Source organism: Somniosus microcephalus, chromosome 10, assembly GCF_052327205.1.
Source record: "Somniosus microcephalus isolate GS21.2 chromosome 10, FLI_Smic_1.0, whole genome shotgun sequence".
In the NCBI taxonomy this organism is placed as follows: Eukaryota; Metazoa; Chordata; class Chondrichthyes; order Squaliformes; family Somniosidae; genus Somniosus; species Somniosus microcephalus.
In genome coordinates, this window is record NC_140996.1 from 132,660,828 (window position 1) to 132,676,873 (window position 16,046).

The window sequence follows — 16,046 nt, forward strand, 5'->3', positions numbered from 1 at the left end:
GCAACGAGAGAGAGAGAGAGAGAGAGAGTGAGGGAGGGAGACAGACAGAAGAGGGATAGATAAGACACACTTGCAAACGGTTAGGATTATGGACTTAAATTCACTGATATAAATCAAGCATTGCCAAAATCAACTGCAGCGTAATTATGCTCATCTTGGAACATAGAAACATAGAAGATAGGAGCAGGAGTCGGCCATTCGGCCCCTCGAGCCTGCTCCGCCATTCAATGAGATCATGGCTGATCATCCAAATTCAGTACCCTGTTCCTGCCTTCTCTCCATATCCCTTGATCCCCTTAGCCTTAAGAAATATATCCAACTCCTTCTTGAATATATTTAATGAATTGGCCTCTGCTGCCTTCTGTGGTAGAGAATTCCACAGGTTCACCACTCTCTGGGTGAAGAAATTCCTCCTCATCTCTGTCCTAAATGGCTTACCCCTTATCCTTAGGCTGTGACCCCTGGTTCTGAACTCCCCGACTATCGGGAACATCCTTCCAGCATCTAGTCTATCTAGTCCTGTTAGAATTTTATAACTTTCGATGAGATCCCCTCTCATTCTTCTAAACTCCAGCGAGTACAAGCCCAATCGACCCAATCTCTCCTCATACGTCATTCCTGCCATCCCAGGTATCAACCTGGTGAATCTTCGCTGCACTCCTTCCATGGCAAGAACATCCGTCCTCAAATAAGGCGACCAAAACTGCACACAATACTCAAGATGTGGTCTCACCCAGGCCCTGCACAACTGCAGCAAGACATCCTTGTTCCTGTATTCAAACCCTCTCGCTACGAAGGCCAACATACCATTTGCCTTCTTAACCGCCTGTTGCACCTGCATGCTTACTTTCAGTGACTGGTGCACAAGGACACCCAGGTCTCGTTGCACTTCCCCTTCTCCCAATCTATTGCCATTCAGATAATAATCTGCCTTCCTGTTTTTGACACCAAAGTGGATAACCTCGCATTTATCCATGTTATATTGCATCTGCCATGCTTCTGCCCAATCACCCAACCTGTCCAAATCATACTGGAGTTTCTCGGCATCCTCCTCACAGCACACACGCCCACCCAGCTTTGTGTCGTCTGCAAACTTGGAGATATTACATCTAGTTCCCTCGTCCACATCATTAATATATATTGTGAATAGCTGGGGTCCAAGGACCGATCCCTGCGGTACCCCACTAGTCACTGCATGCCACTCGGAAAAAGACCCGTTTATTCCAACTCTTTGCTTTCTGTCTGCCAACCAGTTCTCTATCCAAGTCAATACCTTGCCCCCAATCCCATGTGCCTTAATTTTACACACTAATCTCTTATGCGGGACCTTATCGAAAGCCTTTTGAAAATCCAAATACACCACATCCTGTTCTTGGTATATCTTCATACTGTAATTCAAAGTCCCTTTGCCTAAAGCAACAGAATTCTATAGTCTTTCAGATGGCTACTATTTGTCAGACTCCAGTATTCGAAACCAAGTGGGGCACAAGCTCTGGAGACCCTGCCCGAAAATAAGAACCACCGTATCACTGCAAGAAACGCTCCACTTGCTGCCTCAAATTTCATGCATCAGATCACTTTCACATTCTGACTAGGCAACTGTCAATTAACACTAATTAAGGAAGGTATTGTGATGAGCAGCACAACACACGTTATAATACAACATGCCAACGAATACATGCATCAACTGTGGTTCAGCAAATATTCTTGATGCAGAGAAGTTTTCAAGAAAGTAGCATATAGGATTCCCAAATGGGCAACCATAGATACACTGGCGTGATTAAAATCAGGTCTGCTGGGGCTGCAGACACAACTGGAAAAAACACAGATTGATTAGTTCTCTTCCATATTGAAAACTGAACTTAATCAAAATTTGATTACTGTAGCTATTAATCTTAATGATTATTCATGCTACCCTGTACTACATTAATCCAAAGATCTATTTTAATTACTGTGCATATTGGAAAGTAAATGTACTTGAGCTCCAGAGCATACCATTTTATGGTTTTTAAGATATCCACGCCAACACCAGTCTGAGAAGGCAAGTGCCCCTACCATTGTTAGTTTGATCATCAAGTAGGGCACAAGTGTGACTCACTCGAATTTCTTTTCCTCCTTATTTGGAAAAGCATTAAACCTGCACTCTGCGCTTCAAGTCTGGCTCAGATCAGGAAGTCACACACTGAAGTTTGGGCAGGTGGCTCAGCATGTTAGAATAGCCACCTGTGGCCCAATTTTTTCGAAGAAGTCTTCCCTCTTTAGATCGTTGTACTATTTTGTAGGAGAATGGAGCAGTCATGCAACCCTCCACTGGATCTGCAACAATGCCATTGTACCAAACAGTGACAATCCTCCCTCCCCCCTCCCTGCTTATTGATGACCCTAATCTGCACTGCCTCTCCAGGATGGTAAGACTGAACTTGCTGTGTGAGGAATATAGATTGGTACACTATTGCATTGTGAGGCACAGTAAATCAATATTCTGAACGAACTGCCCTTAATTCATTTTAATATGCATTAAAAGATTACTGCTGAATTCCAACTCAGTGCCACTGCATCCTTCCCCTCCAGCCCCTCACCCCACCCAACCCTAGTCATTCAAATACAAAACCACAGTGTACCTTTACACCATGCCACTTTAGGCCTATGTACATGACTGATGACTCCTTTGGCAAATAATTAGCTGCGGCAGCAGGAAAAGACTAATCTGTTTGCACAACATGAAAGACATGTTACTCATCTACAATAATACATTAGGAAATTGAACTAAGGGGCACCTTTTTATATGAACTCTGAGCAAACTGACAATTTTCTCATAATATATAAAAATAAAGGATATAATTTAAACCTCGCTGTAAGGTCTTAGCATATTACTTAAATGTCTTAAATGTTTTAGATAATGATACACTAGACAGAAAAGCTTTAAATAATCTATGTACTGCTAACCGCCCAATATGCAATTCATAATGATCTGTGCACGATCATGTCACCGATGATTTAACCAATGTTCCTGATTCTACACAGATATGCTGCATTGTAGAAAAAGATATTAGTGACCTAATTTCCATTTACACTTACAAACTGAGCAACTGATGTGAATCACTTGTGGGCTGCTAAAATAAATTCAAGTCTACAGCCTCAAAGGCCCACAAAATGGACAGTAATGCAATGAGGTCATCATAATAGTTTTTGCAGTCACCCGAAGATAATGAAGTGCAGATTAAAGAGCAGTGACAATATTTTTTTCATCCAGTAAAACCTTAGCCAATTACATTTAGCACTACTACTACCAGTATTACTGCAACAAACATCCATTTTTAGCACTTCCATAGTTTCCTCCAAAGACCATCAGAACATAATTAACAATCTAAAATAATGACCCGGAATTTCCAGTAAAAGTAACTGTGAGGCTATCAGCGCTCACCGTTATTAAAGTACAAATTGGACCGCAACTTCTGGCGACCGCACATGCGCAGTTGAACACAGAAATCAGGAAGTTGCTGTCCGAGTTGCCCTGCTCCTCCAGAAGCTTCGCTATACCAGTATCTCGCCGAGAGACTCGGCATTGAAACACATGGAACGGCGTGAAGTTGCTGTACTTATCCGCTAAACTCGCCAGAGTGTCAGGGCTTGTCCATTCCAGTGTAAGTACATTTTTATTGGCATGATAAGTCTTAATTACTGCCAAAAAACTTCTCTGGCACTGAAAATTAACTTTTACAAGTGTGAAGTCTCATTCCTTCAGGTTTTAATGTTATTGGCGATATTAAAAAAAAAAAAAAATTTTTAAACACATTTTCATTGTCTCTTATTTTTTTCTCTTAATCCCATCTTTCTTTCCCCCCCTTTATATCTGTTTTTGTTCATGATTTAGTATTGAATTAACTATTCTAACTTACAGATCCTGGTTCAGATTCTGCGCAGCTCAGGAACATTTCTTCAATCTGATTAAGGAGATGCACAGTTGCTTGCCCTGTACACACAGGTCCCAGATACCCTCTAGAGGGTGCAACACCAAAATAGCTTTCTAATCATAGCAAGTTCCAGTACAAAACCCCATAGAAAGTCTGTGGGCAAGTGCCGTTCATTCACCGTTGACAACATTCATTCACCACTGACCGCAAAATCTGGTCCATAGTAATTACTTTGTTTTTTTGGCCAACTACTGAGATAAATAGCATACAGTCGTGGCAAAACTGATGGCATTTTGTATACAGTAGCCAACATGTGACTGCAGATGGTTTTAAGTGAATGTATTACCAACTATTTTAATAGCAAGGTATAAAGATGCTTTTGGCTTAAGAATAAATTGTTTAACATTAATATTTCTGCTTTCTAAAAACAAACATTAAAATACTTTTTCATTTCAATAAGGCAGAGACAATAAATAGCATTACAGTGACTAACTGTATTAATGCTCATCTTCCACTCTAACAAGACAAGGAACTCTCCTGAGGAGATGTATCTAATCCAGATTATCTATGATCAGCTGCTGGTTTGTATCAATTAAAATCCAATATCAACCTGGTATTACTGACAGCGGACATTATAACATTTGTCATCATTATGTGTCTAAAAAATACAGGTTTGCACTACTCCTCTTCACTTATAAAGGTTGTGTTCAAACATTATGGGGTAATCCACTTGTGCCAGAGAATTAATAGAGGGTCTCAAAACCATCTACTTTACCAATGAGCCATTTGGCATCTCTAGATCCCTTCTGTGGTGCTGAAGCAAACACAGCACCCCGACTCCAAACAATAGAGAATGTCAGCTGTATTCTTGTGATACTGACTGCAAATTGTCAGCCAACTCTGACCATCTAATCTGTTACCACGTGCTTGAAATCAGGTACTGTACTTGAATCTGTAATGAATATGTATTTTCATTATAAATGATACACTTTAAATAATTAGCATCTAGCAAGGTTTCATTCTTAGAGTTCACCATTTTAAATACACACAATTTGTCTTAACAAAAATAAGGGAAATATTAACAATCTTTTCTTCTGAAACTATTTTTGATTTCTTTATGCTGTTAATATGAAGTGTGTAGGAAAGGCAAGCTAAAAATGATCATGTTGGTCTGATGAACTTGCCCTTGAAAGACTTTACAGAATTATGTATGGTCCTGTTTTCCTTGTTAATTTTCACTATGAAATGTAAGCATTTGAGCATTATAGTACACCCAATTCAGTCATTTTACTATAAAGTGTACATGATTATAAGTTAAAAGTAACATCTGAATTATGTCCCCAAAAGCCCTTCTGTCAAGGCAGGCAGTAGTTCCTCATAAATGTAGCTGCTGGTAATATTTACAGCTAGTTGACACCATGTTAAACTGAAACTGCATGGTTGAGTTATTTAATTGCAAAACAGGTTATTTAATTAGAAAGAAAAGCATTAAAGGAAAATCAGCCTGGACGTGTATAATTTTCCATGGATTTATTAATGCTTTCAGTGCAGAGACATTCAGATATAGTGCATCAATTTATAAGCCATTATAAAAGGAGGTTTTACATAGGATTTACGGCACAGAAACTGGCCATTCAGCCCAGCCAGTCCATGCTGGCGTTTATGCACCACTTGTCCAGCCTCCCCTTAAATCCATCTATACTATTCGCTTCAACCACTCCCTGTGGTAGCGAGTTCCACATTCTCACCACTCTTTAGGTAAAGAAGTTTCTTCTGAATTCCCTATTGGATTTCTTGGTGACTATCTTATATTGATGGCCTCTAGTTAGGCTCTTCCCCACAAATGGAAACATTCTCTCTGTATCCACGTTATCAAAACCTTTCATAATTTTAAAGACCTCTATTAGGTCACCCCTCAGCCTTCTTTTTTCAAGAGAAAAGATACCCAGCCTGTTCATCCTTTCCCGATATGTATACCCTCACATTTCTGGTATCATCCTTGTAAATCTACTCTGCACCCTCTCCAGTACCTCTATATCCTTTTTATAATATGGCAACCAGAAATGAACGCAGTACTCTAAGTGTGGTCTAACCAAGGTTCGATACAGGTTCAGCATAACTTCCCTACTTTTCAATTCTATACCTTTAAAAATAAACCCTAGTGCTTGGTTTGCTTTTTTTATGGCCTTGCTAACCTGTGCCACAACTTTCAGCGATTTGTGTATTTGTACTCCGAGATCACTTTGTTCCTCTACCCCACCTAGACTCGCACCCTCCAAGTGATAAGTGACCTCCCTATTCTTCCTACCAAAATGTAATACCTCACATTTATCTGTGTTGAACTTTATTTGCCAATTATATGCCCATTCTGCAAGTTTATTAATGTCTTCATGTAATTTGTTGCAGTTCTCCTCAGTATTGACTATCAGAGGTGCTGCATCTAAATGAAGGACTGACAGTCACCCTGAAGCAATTAATGAATATAGGGAAGGTCCCACTGGATTGGAAACAGTCCAACATGGTACTTATTCTCAAGAAAGATACAAAACAAACCAAAGGCTGACCCATTATTTGGATATTGGTAACGGATAATAGAATCAGTAACTAGGAACGAAGTTGAGGAGTATCGATATGAAAACGACGTAGTAAGATGCAGCAAACACAACTTCAGAAGAGGCAAATGATGAAAGGTCACTGACCTGAAAGGTTAACTCTGTTTCTCTCCCTCCACAAATGCTACCTGACCTGCTGAGTATTTCCAGCATTTTATGCTTTTATTTCAGATGGGGCAAATCTTGCCTCACCTACCTTCACTTTTTGAAGGGAAAAGCCCAATGCTGAAGTATTCCCAGACTTCCAGAAAGTGTTTGATATAGTTCCACATGAAAGGCTGCTCCACAAGATAAATAACATTTCAAGGAATTGGCAAGAGACAGAGCAGCTGGTAGTAGTTCGGGGGTTAGTAACATGTGGTGAAGATGTACTGAGTGGAATGCCCATGGATCAGTGCTGGGACCACGACTGTTCAATCTACATAAATGATCCAGATTCAGAAATACAATGCAAATTGGTCAAATTTGCATTTCGGGTGAGGGAATTACAACACAGAAACAAGCCGTTGGGCCCGAACCAGTCCGTGTAGGTGTTTATTCTCCACACAAGCAATAGTTCACTCCACGTAATCAGGAAACGGCTGAACGCACTAGATACAGCAAAGGCTATGGGCCCTGACAACATCCCAGCTGTCGTGCTGACGACCTGTGTTTCAGAACTAGCTGCGGCTCTAGCCAAGCTGGTCCAGTACAGCTACAACACTGGCATCTACCCGACAATCTGCAAAACTGCACAGGTATGGCCTGTCCACAAAAAGCATGATAAATCCAATCTGACCAATTACCGCCCCATAAGTCTATCCTCAATCATCAGCAAAGTGGTGGAAGGTGTCATCGACAGTGCTATCAAGTGCCACTTACTCACCAATAACCTGCTCACCGATGCTCAGTTTGGGTTCCACCAGGACCACTCGGCTCCAGACCTCATTACAGCCTTGGTCAAAAGAGCTGAATTCCAGGTGAGGTGAGAGTGACTGCTTTTGACATCAAGGCAGCATTTGACCGAGTGTGGCATCAATGAACCCTAGCAAAACTGAAGTCAATGGGAATCAGGGGGAAAACTCTCCAATAACTGGAGTCATACCTAGCACCAAAGGATTTTGGTTGTAGTTGTTAGAGGTCAATCATCTCAGCCCCAGGACATCACTGCAGGAGTTCCTCAGGGTAGTGTCATAGTCCCAACCATCTTCAGCTGCTTGATAAATGACCTTCCCTCCATCATAAGGTCAGAAGTGGGGATGTTTGCTGATGATTGCAGTGTTCAGTTCCATTCGCAACTCCTCAGATAATGAAGCAGTCCATGCCCACATGCAGCAAGACCTAGGCGACATTCAGGCTTGGGCTGGTAAGTGGCAAGTAACATTTGCACTACACAAGTGCCAGGCAATGACTATCTCCAACAAGCGAGCATCTAACCACTGCCCCTCGACATTCAACGGCATTACCATCGCCGAATCACCCACCATCAACATCCTGGGGTCACCATTGACCAGAAACTTCACTGGACCAGCCACATAATTACTGCGGCTACAAGAGAAGGTCAGAGGCTGGGTATTCTGCAGCAACTGTCTCACCTCATAACTCCCCAAAGTCTTTCCACCATCTACAAGGAACAAGTTAGGAGTGTGATGGAATACTCTCCACTTGCCTGGATGAGTGCAGCTCCAACAACATTCAAGCAGCTCAACACCATCCAGGACAAAGCAGCCCGCTTGATTGGCACTCCATCCACCACCTTAAACATTCACTCCCTCCACCACCAGCACACCATGGCTGCAGTGTGTACCATCTACAAGATGCACTTCAGCAACTCTCCAAGGCTTCTTCGACAGCACCTCCCAAACCCACAACCTCTACCACCTAGAAGGACAAGGGCAGCAGGCGCATGGGAACACCATCATCTGCAAGTTCCCCTCCAAGTTACACACCATCCTGACTTGGAAATATATTGCTGTTCCTTCATCATCACGGAGTCAAAATCCTGGAACTCCCTCCCTAACAGCACTGTGGGAGTATCATCACCACACAGACTGCAGCGATTCAATGTGTAGGCTCACCACCACCTTCTCAAGGGCAATTAGGGATGGACAATAAATGCTGGCCTTGCCAGCGACGCCCTCATCCCAGGAATGAATAAAAAAAGTCCTAATCCCACGTGCCTGCCCTGTTACCATATCACTTTATTCCCTTTTCCTTCAACCACCTATATAACCTATTCTTAGATGTTGACATGGTCTCATCTTCAATCACTAACTCCAGTATTGCCTTCCACAGCCTCATAACCTATGTAAAAAAAAAAAATCTCCTGCTCACTGTCCTAAATCTGTTACATTTACTCTTACTTCTATGTTACCTCAGTTTAGGCCACTCAGTCACTGGAAACAATCAGTTTCTATCCACACTGTCCCATCCCTTCATCATTTTTAAACACGTCTTATCAAATCACTCCATAATCTCCTCTATTCTAATGAACAGCCCCATTTTTAAAGCTTTTCTTTGTATTTGTATTTCTTGTGGGATCACTTTGTGAATCTGCCCTTAACTCCTACTCTATTTCCTCCCTTCTAACCAGTTTTTTAACTGATTTATACCCTCCCCCTAATTCTATACCTGTTAATCTTCACCAATAGTCTTCAGTGTGATACTTTGTCAAACGTTTTCTGAAATCAATATACACATCTGCTGCTTTTTTCCCATCTGTAATATCTGTCACCCCCCTCAGGAGAATTCCATCAGGTTTGGCAAGCACAATCTCCATTTCTGAAATCTGTGCTGCGGCTTCTATTTATTTTCTCTTCATGTAGACATTTAATAATTGCATCTTTAATTAAAGATTCCACAGGTGTTAAACTAACTGGTCTATAATTTCTCAGGTTAACTCAGTCTCCCTCTCAATAGAACCCCGAAATATAATTTATAGGGCCTCTGCGATTTCTTATCCCATTTCCTCAAGATCCTCAGATGTATCCCACCAGGTCCTGGCATTTTGCCCTCCTTTAGCTTAACTAACTTCTCTCATTATTTCCTTTTATTTATTATAACATTTCACAGTTCGCTTGTAGGCAGTTGGGGATTTGTTTCCTCCCCAATAATCTTCTATTTGGTCACCATGGAAGCAAAGTACTTATTAAGTATACAAAAGCAAAATACTGCAGATGCTGGAAATCTAAAATAAAAACAAGAGAATGCTGGCAATACTCAGCAGGTCAGGCAGCATTTGTGGAGAGAGAAACAGTTACTGTTTCAGGTCGATGACCTTCTCTCCTCATACTCCCTCCTTCCTTTCCATATCCCTTTCGTAACCTCTTATTTTCTCAGTCTTTTTTTAAAAAATCATAGGTCCTCTTCAATCTTACTTTGTTCCTAATCAATTTATCCACAGCATTCTATAGCTTGTCATCGTCTTTTTTGTTAAATGGTATATATATTTGTTCTGCAACTTTGCAATCTCTTTTTTTTTAAGTCCCATTGTTGATCTACAGCCCTGTGCACTAATGACTTTTTCCACTTCACTCAAGTAAGCCCACTCCTCATCTTTCTAATATTGGCCCTATTCCAAACTGATGCCGCTGTTTTTTTACTCGAGTTTTATTTGAACCGTAAACCTCATCAAATTATGGTCACTAATCCTAAATGCTCATCTAACACTTTTTTAATCTTTGATCGCTAACCACATCCTCGACTAGTGCCGTAGAATTTTTTATATCCCAAGCAGGCATACGGGATCTCGGTTTAACATCTCATACAAAAGAACGAACCTCAGACAATACTGTACTCCCTTAGTACTGCACTCAAGTATGTGCTGGAGGGCTTGAACCCATGACCTTCTGAATCAGAGGCAAGAATGCTACCCCTGAGCCAAGGCTAACACATAAATGAATTATTTAATGAATGGTGGTGAGCTAGCTAGGGGAGACCGAAAGAAATCTGAAAAGTAACAATAGATTCAACATTGACTTGTCCAGTCATTGCAGAGCAACAATTAACAAAGCTCACAGAATGCCAAGTTGTATTGTCAAATCAGCACTGTTTTTAAGTCTAGGCCATTATGCTGAAGCTGCTCTCATCAGGCCACACCGAATACTGCACTCAGGTCTGATCACTGAGGAGTGTTTTTTTGAGTACCAATTTACAGTTTTCTTGAGTAATAAAACACTTCTATGCTTTTCATAACAGAGTATTGTATATGTTCTGCAGAATGAGGGCATGTGACCTCACTCAATAATGCAACTTGGGCCACAAACTCATACTCCATTCCCTCTGATCTTTGCAGCTAACTGCCTACCAAACCATAGTAGCCTCAGCTTTGCTAAATCCTTTTAACTCTTTTGCCATATTTTGTACTGCAACCACAGCCCTGAGGCCACTCCCTACAGACAACAGTCAATCACCCATCATTTGCACTTTGATGATGTTTATTAATAAACCAAATTAAGCCTCTTCTTGTCCATCTTGTACATGTATCATTCAGAGACTGCAGAGCACAAGACCAGAATTAAGGAAAGACTGATACATAATTGCACTCACCCTGGGAAATACCAGCCACTAACGTTATTGCAGGAAAGTTTCGAGCTCCAACTCAACCTAGACCATAAAATATGGCTACATCTATTTACTCCCTGCAAAGATTTTCAATACATATTCATTGCTCTCTGGGAGCCAAAGTACTTCTGATCATATAGGATTGAATTCAAGACATGCTGCACAAAAATTGTAGACGAACTAGATACATAAAATGATCACACAAAAGTTTGCAACATCATATTGGTTGAGGATGCCATGGCCTCGATGTGAACCCCCACCCCAATGGGCAGAAAAGGGTCAGGCGAGGGGTTAAAATCTTGAAAATCAAAATGCTGCTTCCAAGTCGTTCCGTTTCCAGCCACTGTAATATTGGCGTTCACCAACCTCTCCAAAAAAAATCAAGGACTATTCGTTTGACCTACTTTGAGTTTAGCCTTATGATTTATCTTAGAAGTAGACAAAAAAATTATAATTTTAAATGATAATAGACAGATATTGTAATAAATTCTTACCTCGCCATGATTAACTGGTGTGATAAGACCTCTTGTTACAGCCATTCGAAATATACTCTCAGTTGCCTGTGAAGAAAGACAGCTTTTATGAATACACATATGTAATGTTTAATGGATACCATTCTAAAAGAGTACTCGCAGCATTAAGTAATATTTCAATAGTAGGCACATAAATTATGGCCCGGATTTTGCGGTCAGTGGCATAATTAAGGATTACACCGTCGGTATCCAACCCAAAAGCAGAATTACCTGTTGCGAGGCCCCAAACGAAAAGTTGCTCTCAGACACTGCAGAGTTGAGCGCAGCGTCGTGGCCCACAGATCCTGGGACGCACCGTGTGCGAAAGCTTACCTGGGATCACGTGGACCGATGCTCCAATCAGCAAACAGAAGGTCAAGCAGAACTTGCGATTTAACATCGCTAGTGCAATGCTTTCTGCTGCTTAAAGTATTTGTTAAGAGCTGCAAGAATGACTCTCATGCTGACATCTAAGAGTTATAAATGCAGAAACATGCAGAACTGCAAATATTTCTCTTGATAGTTAAGCTACTCCCCAAATAAATTAACCTTTAAATCATGACAAGCAGTGGACACTTAAAATGATGCTCAAAAGGTTTTAAATTACTCTCAAGTTAGAGATTGTTAGGCCTTGCACTTCAGTACTTCAAAAATAACTTAAAATGTGTGATTTGGGGGTCTGGGTGTGTACAGAATGCATCTTGTAAGGCATCTATTTTCATTTTTTTGCTCCCAGCAGAAACATTTTTAAACCCTGAGAAGACAGTTCTTTACTTTTCATGGACATCGCCTCATATAGATTTTAAAATTACTTGGATTCGTCAGGAGGTATTCCCTTACGCTGTGCAAATAGGCCCAGTGCCTGTTTGCACGAGACGTAAAATTTTTACATAATTGCTGGGCAATTAGCCCAACTCTGCGCAAGCAATTAAGATTTCAATGTTGGTGCAGATCATCTGTCAAGTTGGAACTTGACAGATCGCAAGTTCAGGATGTAGAGCATGCGGAAATCCCGAACTTGCTGTCCATTTCAAAGGTGGTACGACGGCGTACTATCAACCACAAAATCCGGGCCTATGTCTTTTTAAAAAAAACCTTAGAAGCAAAATTTTCAAGTCTATGTATAAAGTAGCGCAATCATGATAAAGCTGTGTTTTGAAATTCTCACCCTGTTCAGTGGGCAACGGATAAACCAGTCTTTGAAAGCTTCATAATCTGCCCTGCATGTGGCTCTGCGCACTTCCCAGAAACCTCTCCAAAGTATTTTATAATAATTTAGAAAGATTCCTCTCCCCTCCCACTGACACAAACAGAAGTGACAACTCTAAAACTACACATACTATGATAGCAACATTCTCTAACATAGTGCAGCCACCAGCAATTATTAGAACGCTCGTATTAGGATATAGGTGCTTTTATATGTGTGTTGGACACTGCGTTCAGCTTCAGAAGAGCAACATCCATGCACTGCTCCCCTGCTTGTACATTCAGATTGGAGAGTCAGTCTCCGTAGGCATGGTCTGAGAATCCTACTTGAATATGAAAACCAACATTGAGCACAAACGGATAGGGCCAGAATCCCCTAAGCAATAAAATCGGTTCTCTTATCCTGATGGCAGAATTGTAGATCTATGTTTTCATGGAGCTAGAGTGTTGTTAGGACTAATCCTACTGTCCTGCTCTCTTCCCATAACTCTATAACCTTCCACGGTCTCAAATATTTAACCACTTTACCCTTAAAAGGTACAATGGTCCCTACCTCAATTTCTCCCCATGGAAAAATATTCCACGCTTCAACAACCTTCTTCATAAAGAAAGCTCTCCTAACGTCTCCTTGGTGATGGTTTTAAATTGACCGCACCTCATTACTGACTTCCCAGCCTGAAGAAATAGTATTTCCCTATTCAATCCATCAAAACACTTCATAATGTTAAAAAAATCTTTCTTGAGCCTTCTGTGCTTCAGTGGAAATAATCTAAATATCAAGTCTTTCTTCAATAATAGTGTCCCATCCCTGGCATCATCATGGTGAATCTATGCTGTACATAAATATTCCTTCTATAATGGGCCACCCAAAACCAAAAACTGTGCTCTAAGACTGTGGCCTAACCCATTGCTTTGTACCATTATTATACTGTATGCTGCATCTTTAATTGTTAAATGTCTGTCAGCTTTCCTGCTTTAACTTGCAACCTGTTTATATAATGTTTGGCTTCTTGAAACGAAATAAAGGTAGGTGGAGAAGCAGCAATAAAACACTACAAATGAATGTTGACCTTATTGAACAATATGGAGAATCAGTCATGATGGCGAAAAATACAATACTCCACATTTATTGTTACAAACCACCAGAACTAATCGTATTGGGGCACTTTGAGAACTGAATTCTTCTTTTCTGGTTATTCAATTCATAAGCCTGAGGATTGGGAGGATTTTAGAATTCAGCAAAGGTGGACTAAGAAATTGATAAAGAAAGGGAAAACAGAATAGGACAGTAAACTAGCGAGAGACATAAAAACAGACTGTAAAAGCTTCTATGCGTATGTAAAAAGGAAAAGATTAGTGAAAGTAAATGTGGGTCTCTTACAGGCTGAGACAGGAGAAATTATAATGGGGAATAAGGAAATGGCAAGAAATTAAACAAATACTTTGTGTCTGTCTTCCTGGAAATAGTGGCGAACCAAGGGTCTAGCGAGAATGAGGAACTGAAAGAAATTAGTATTCGCAAATAAAAAAGTACTGGAGAAATTAATGGGACTGAAAGCCGATAAATCCCCTGGATCTGATGGCCTATATCCTAGGGTTTTGAAAGAGGTGGCTATAGAAATAGTGGATGCATTGGTGGTCATTTTCCAAAATTCCATATATTCTAGAATGGTTCTCGCAGATTGGAAGTTAGCAAATGTTGCCCCACTATTTAAGAAGGGGCGAGAAAAAACAGAGAACTACAGACTAGTTAGCCTGACATCAGTCGTAGGGGCAATGCTAGAATTTATTATTAAGGACGTGCTAACAGGGCACTTACAAAATAATAGGATTGGACAGAGTCAACATGGATTTATGAAAGGGAAATCATGCTGGATGATTCTGTTAGAGTTTTTTGAGGTTGTAACCAGCAGAATAGATAATGGAGAACCAGTGGATGTGGTGTATTTGGATTTTCAGAAGGCATTCGATAAGGTGCCACACAAGAGGTTAAACAAAATTAGGGCTCATGGGATTGGGGGTAATATACTAGCATGGATTGAGAATTGGTTAATGGACAGAAGACAGAGTAGAAATAAACAGGTCATTTTCAGGTTGGCAGGCTGGTGGGGTACTGCAAGGATCAGTGCTTGGGCCTCAGCTATTCACAATCTATCAATGATTTGGATGAGGGGATCAAATGTAATATATCCAAGTTTGCTGATGATACAAAGCTGGGTGGGAATGTAAGTTGTGAGGAGGATGCAAGGAGGCTTCAATGGGATATAGACAAGCTAAGTAAGTGGGCAAGAACATGGCAAATGGAATATAATGTGGAGAAATGTGAAGTTATCCACTTTGGTAGGAAAAATAGAAAAGCAGAGTACTTTTTAAATGGAGAGAGGTTGGGGAATGTTGGTGTTCACAGGGACCTGGGTGTCCTTGTACACGAATCACTGAAAGTTAACATGCAGGTACAGCAAGCAATTAGGAAAGCAAATGGTATGTTGGTGTTTATTACAAGAGGATTTGAGTATAAGAGTAAAGACGTCTTACTGCAATTATATAGGCCCTGGTGTGTACAGTTTTGGTCTTCATACCTAAGGAAGGACATACTTGCCATAGAGGGCATGCAACGAAGGTTCACCAGACCGATTCCTGGGATTGAGGGGGGGTTGTCCTATGAGGAGAGATTGAATAGACTAAGCCTATATTCACTAGAGTTTAGAAGAATGAGAGGTGATCTCATTGAAACATACAAAATTCTTACACGGCTTGACAAGGTAGTTGCAGGGAGGATGTTGGGGAGTGCAGAACCAGAGGCCACAATCTCAAAATAAGGGGTTGGCCATTTAGGACTGAGATGAGGAGAAATTTCTTCACTCAGAGGGTGTTGAATCTTTGAAATTCTCTACCCCAGAGGGCTGTGGAGGCTCAGTCGTTGAGTATATTCAAGACAGAGATCAATACATTTTTGGATATTAAGGGAATCGAGGGATACGGGGATAGTGCAGGAAAGTAGAGTTTCTGTTTCTTATGTTCTTATGTTCTTGTTTACCTACTGAAATTATGCTGTAGTTTCGAACAATTGATATTCTGACAGCTTAACGGCTAATTTCTCTGGAATGGATTTTAGGTAGCAACTTTTAAAGTTCTAAATTAGTTAAAAATCATCTGTACAAATGTCCATCTGTAAATATTTGTAACTTTGCACATTTCTAATAAAATTATTCTGCATCAATATTGAAGTTAAAAAGTTCTCAATTTAGATACAGAATGGT

At 40.6% G+C, this 16,046-nt stretch overlaps 1 protein-coding gene across 2 annotated transcripts in view; it reads right to left on the reverse strand.

The window, feature by feature from the left end:
• tmem135 (transmembrane protein 135) overlaps positions 1–16,046 on the reverse strand; it is a 537,823-nt gene that overhangs the window by 294,582 nt on the left and 227,195 nt on the right. For both annotated transcript variants that reach the window (XR_015079728.1, XM_085998806.1), the window contains exon 5: positions 11,563–11,628. Coding sequence is in view for 1 of the 2 variants with exons in the window: in XM_085998806.1 (XP_085854932.1) it covers positions 11,563–11,628 (66 nt within the window). In the remaining variant the exon portion in view is untranslated. The remainder of the gene's footprint in view (positions 1–11,562; positions 11,629–16,046) is intronic.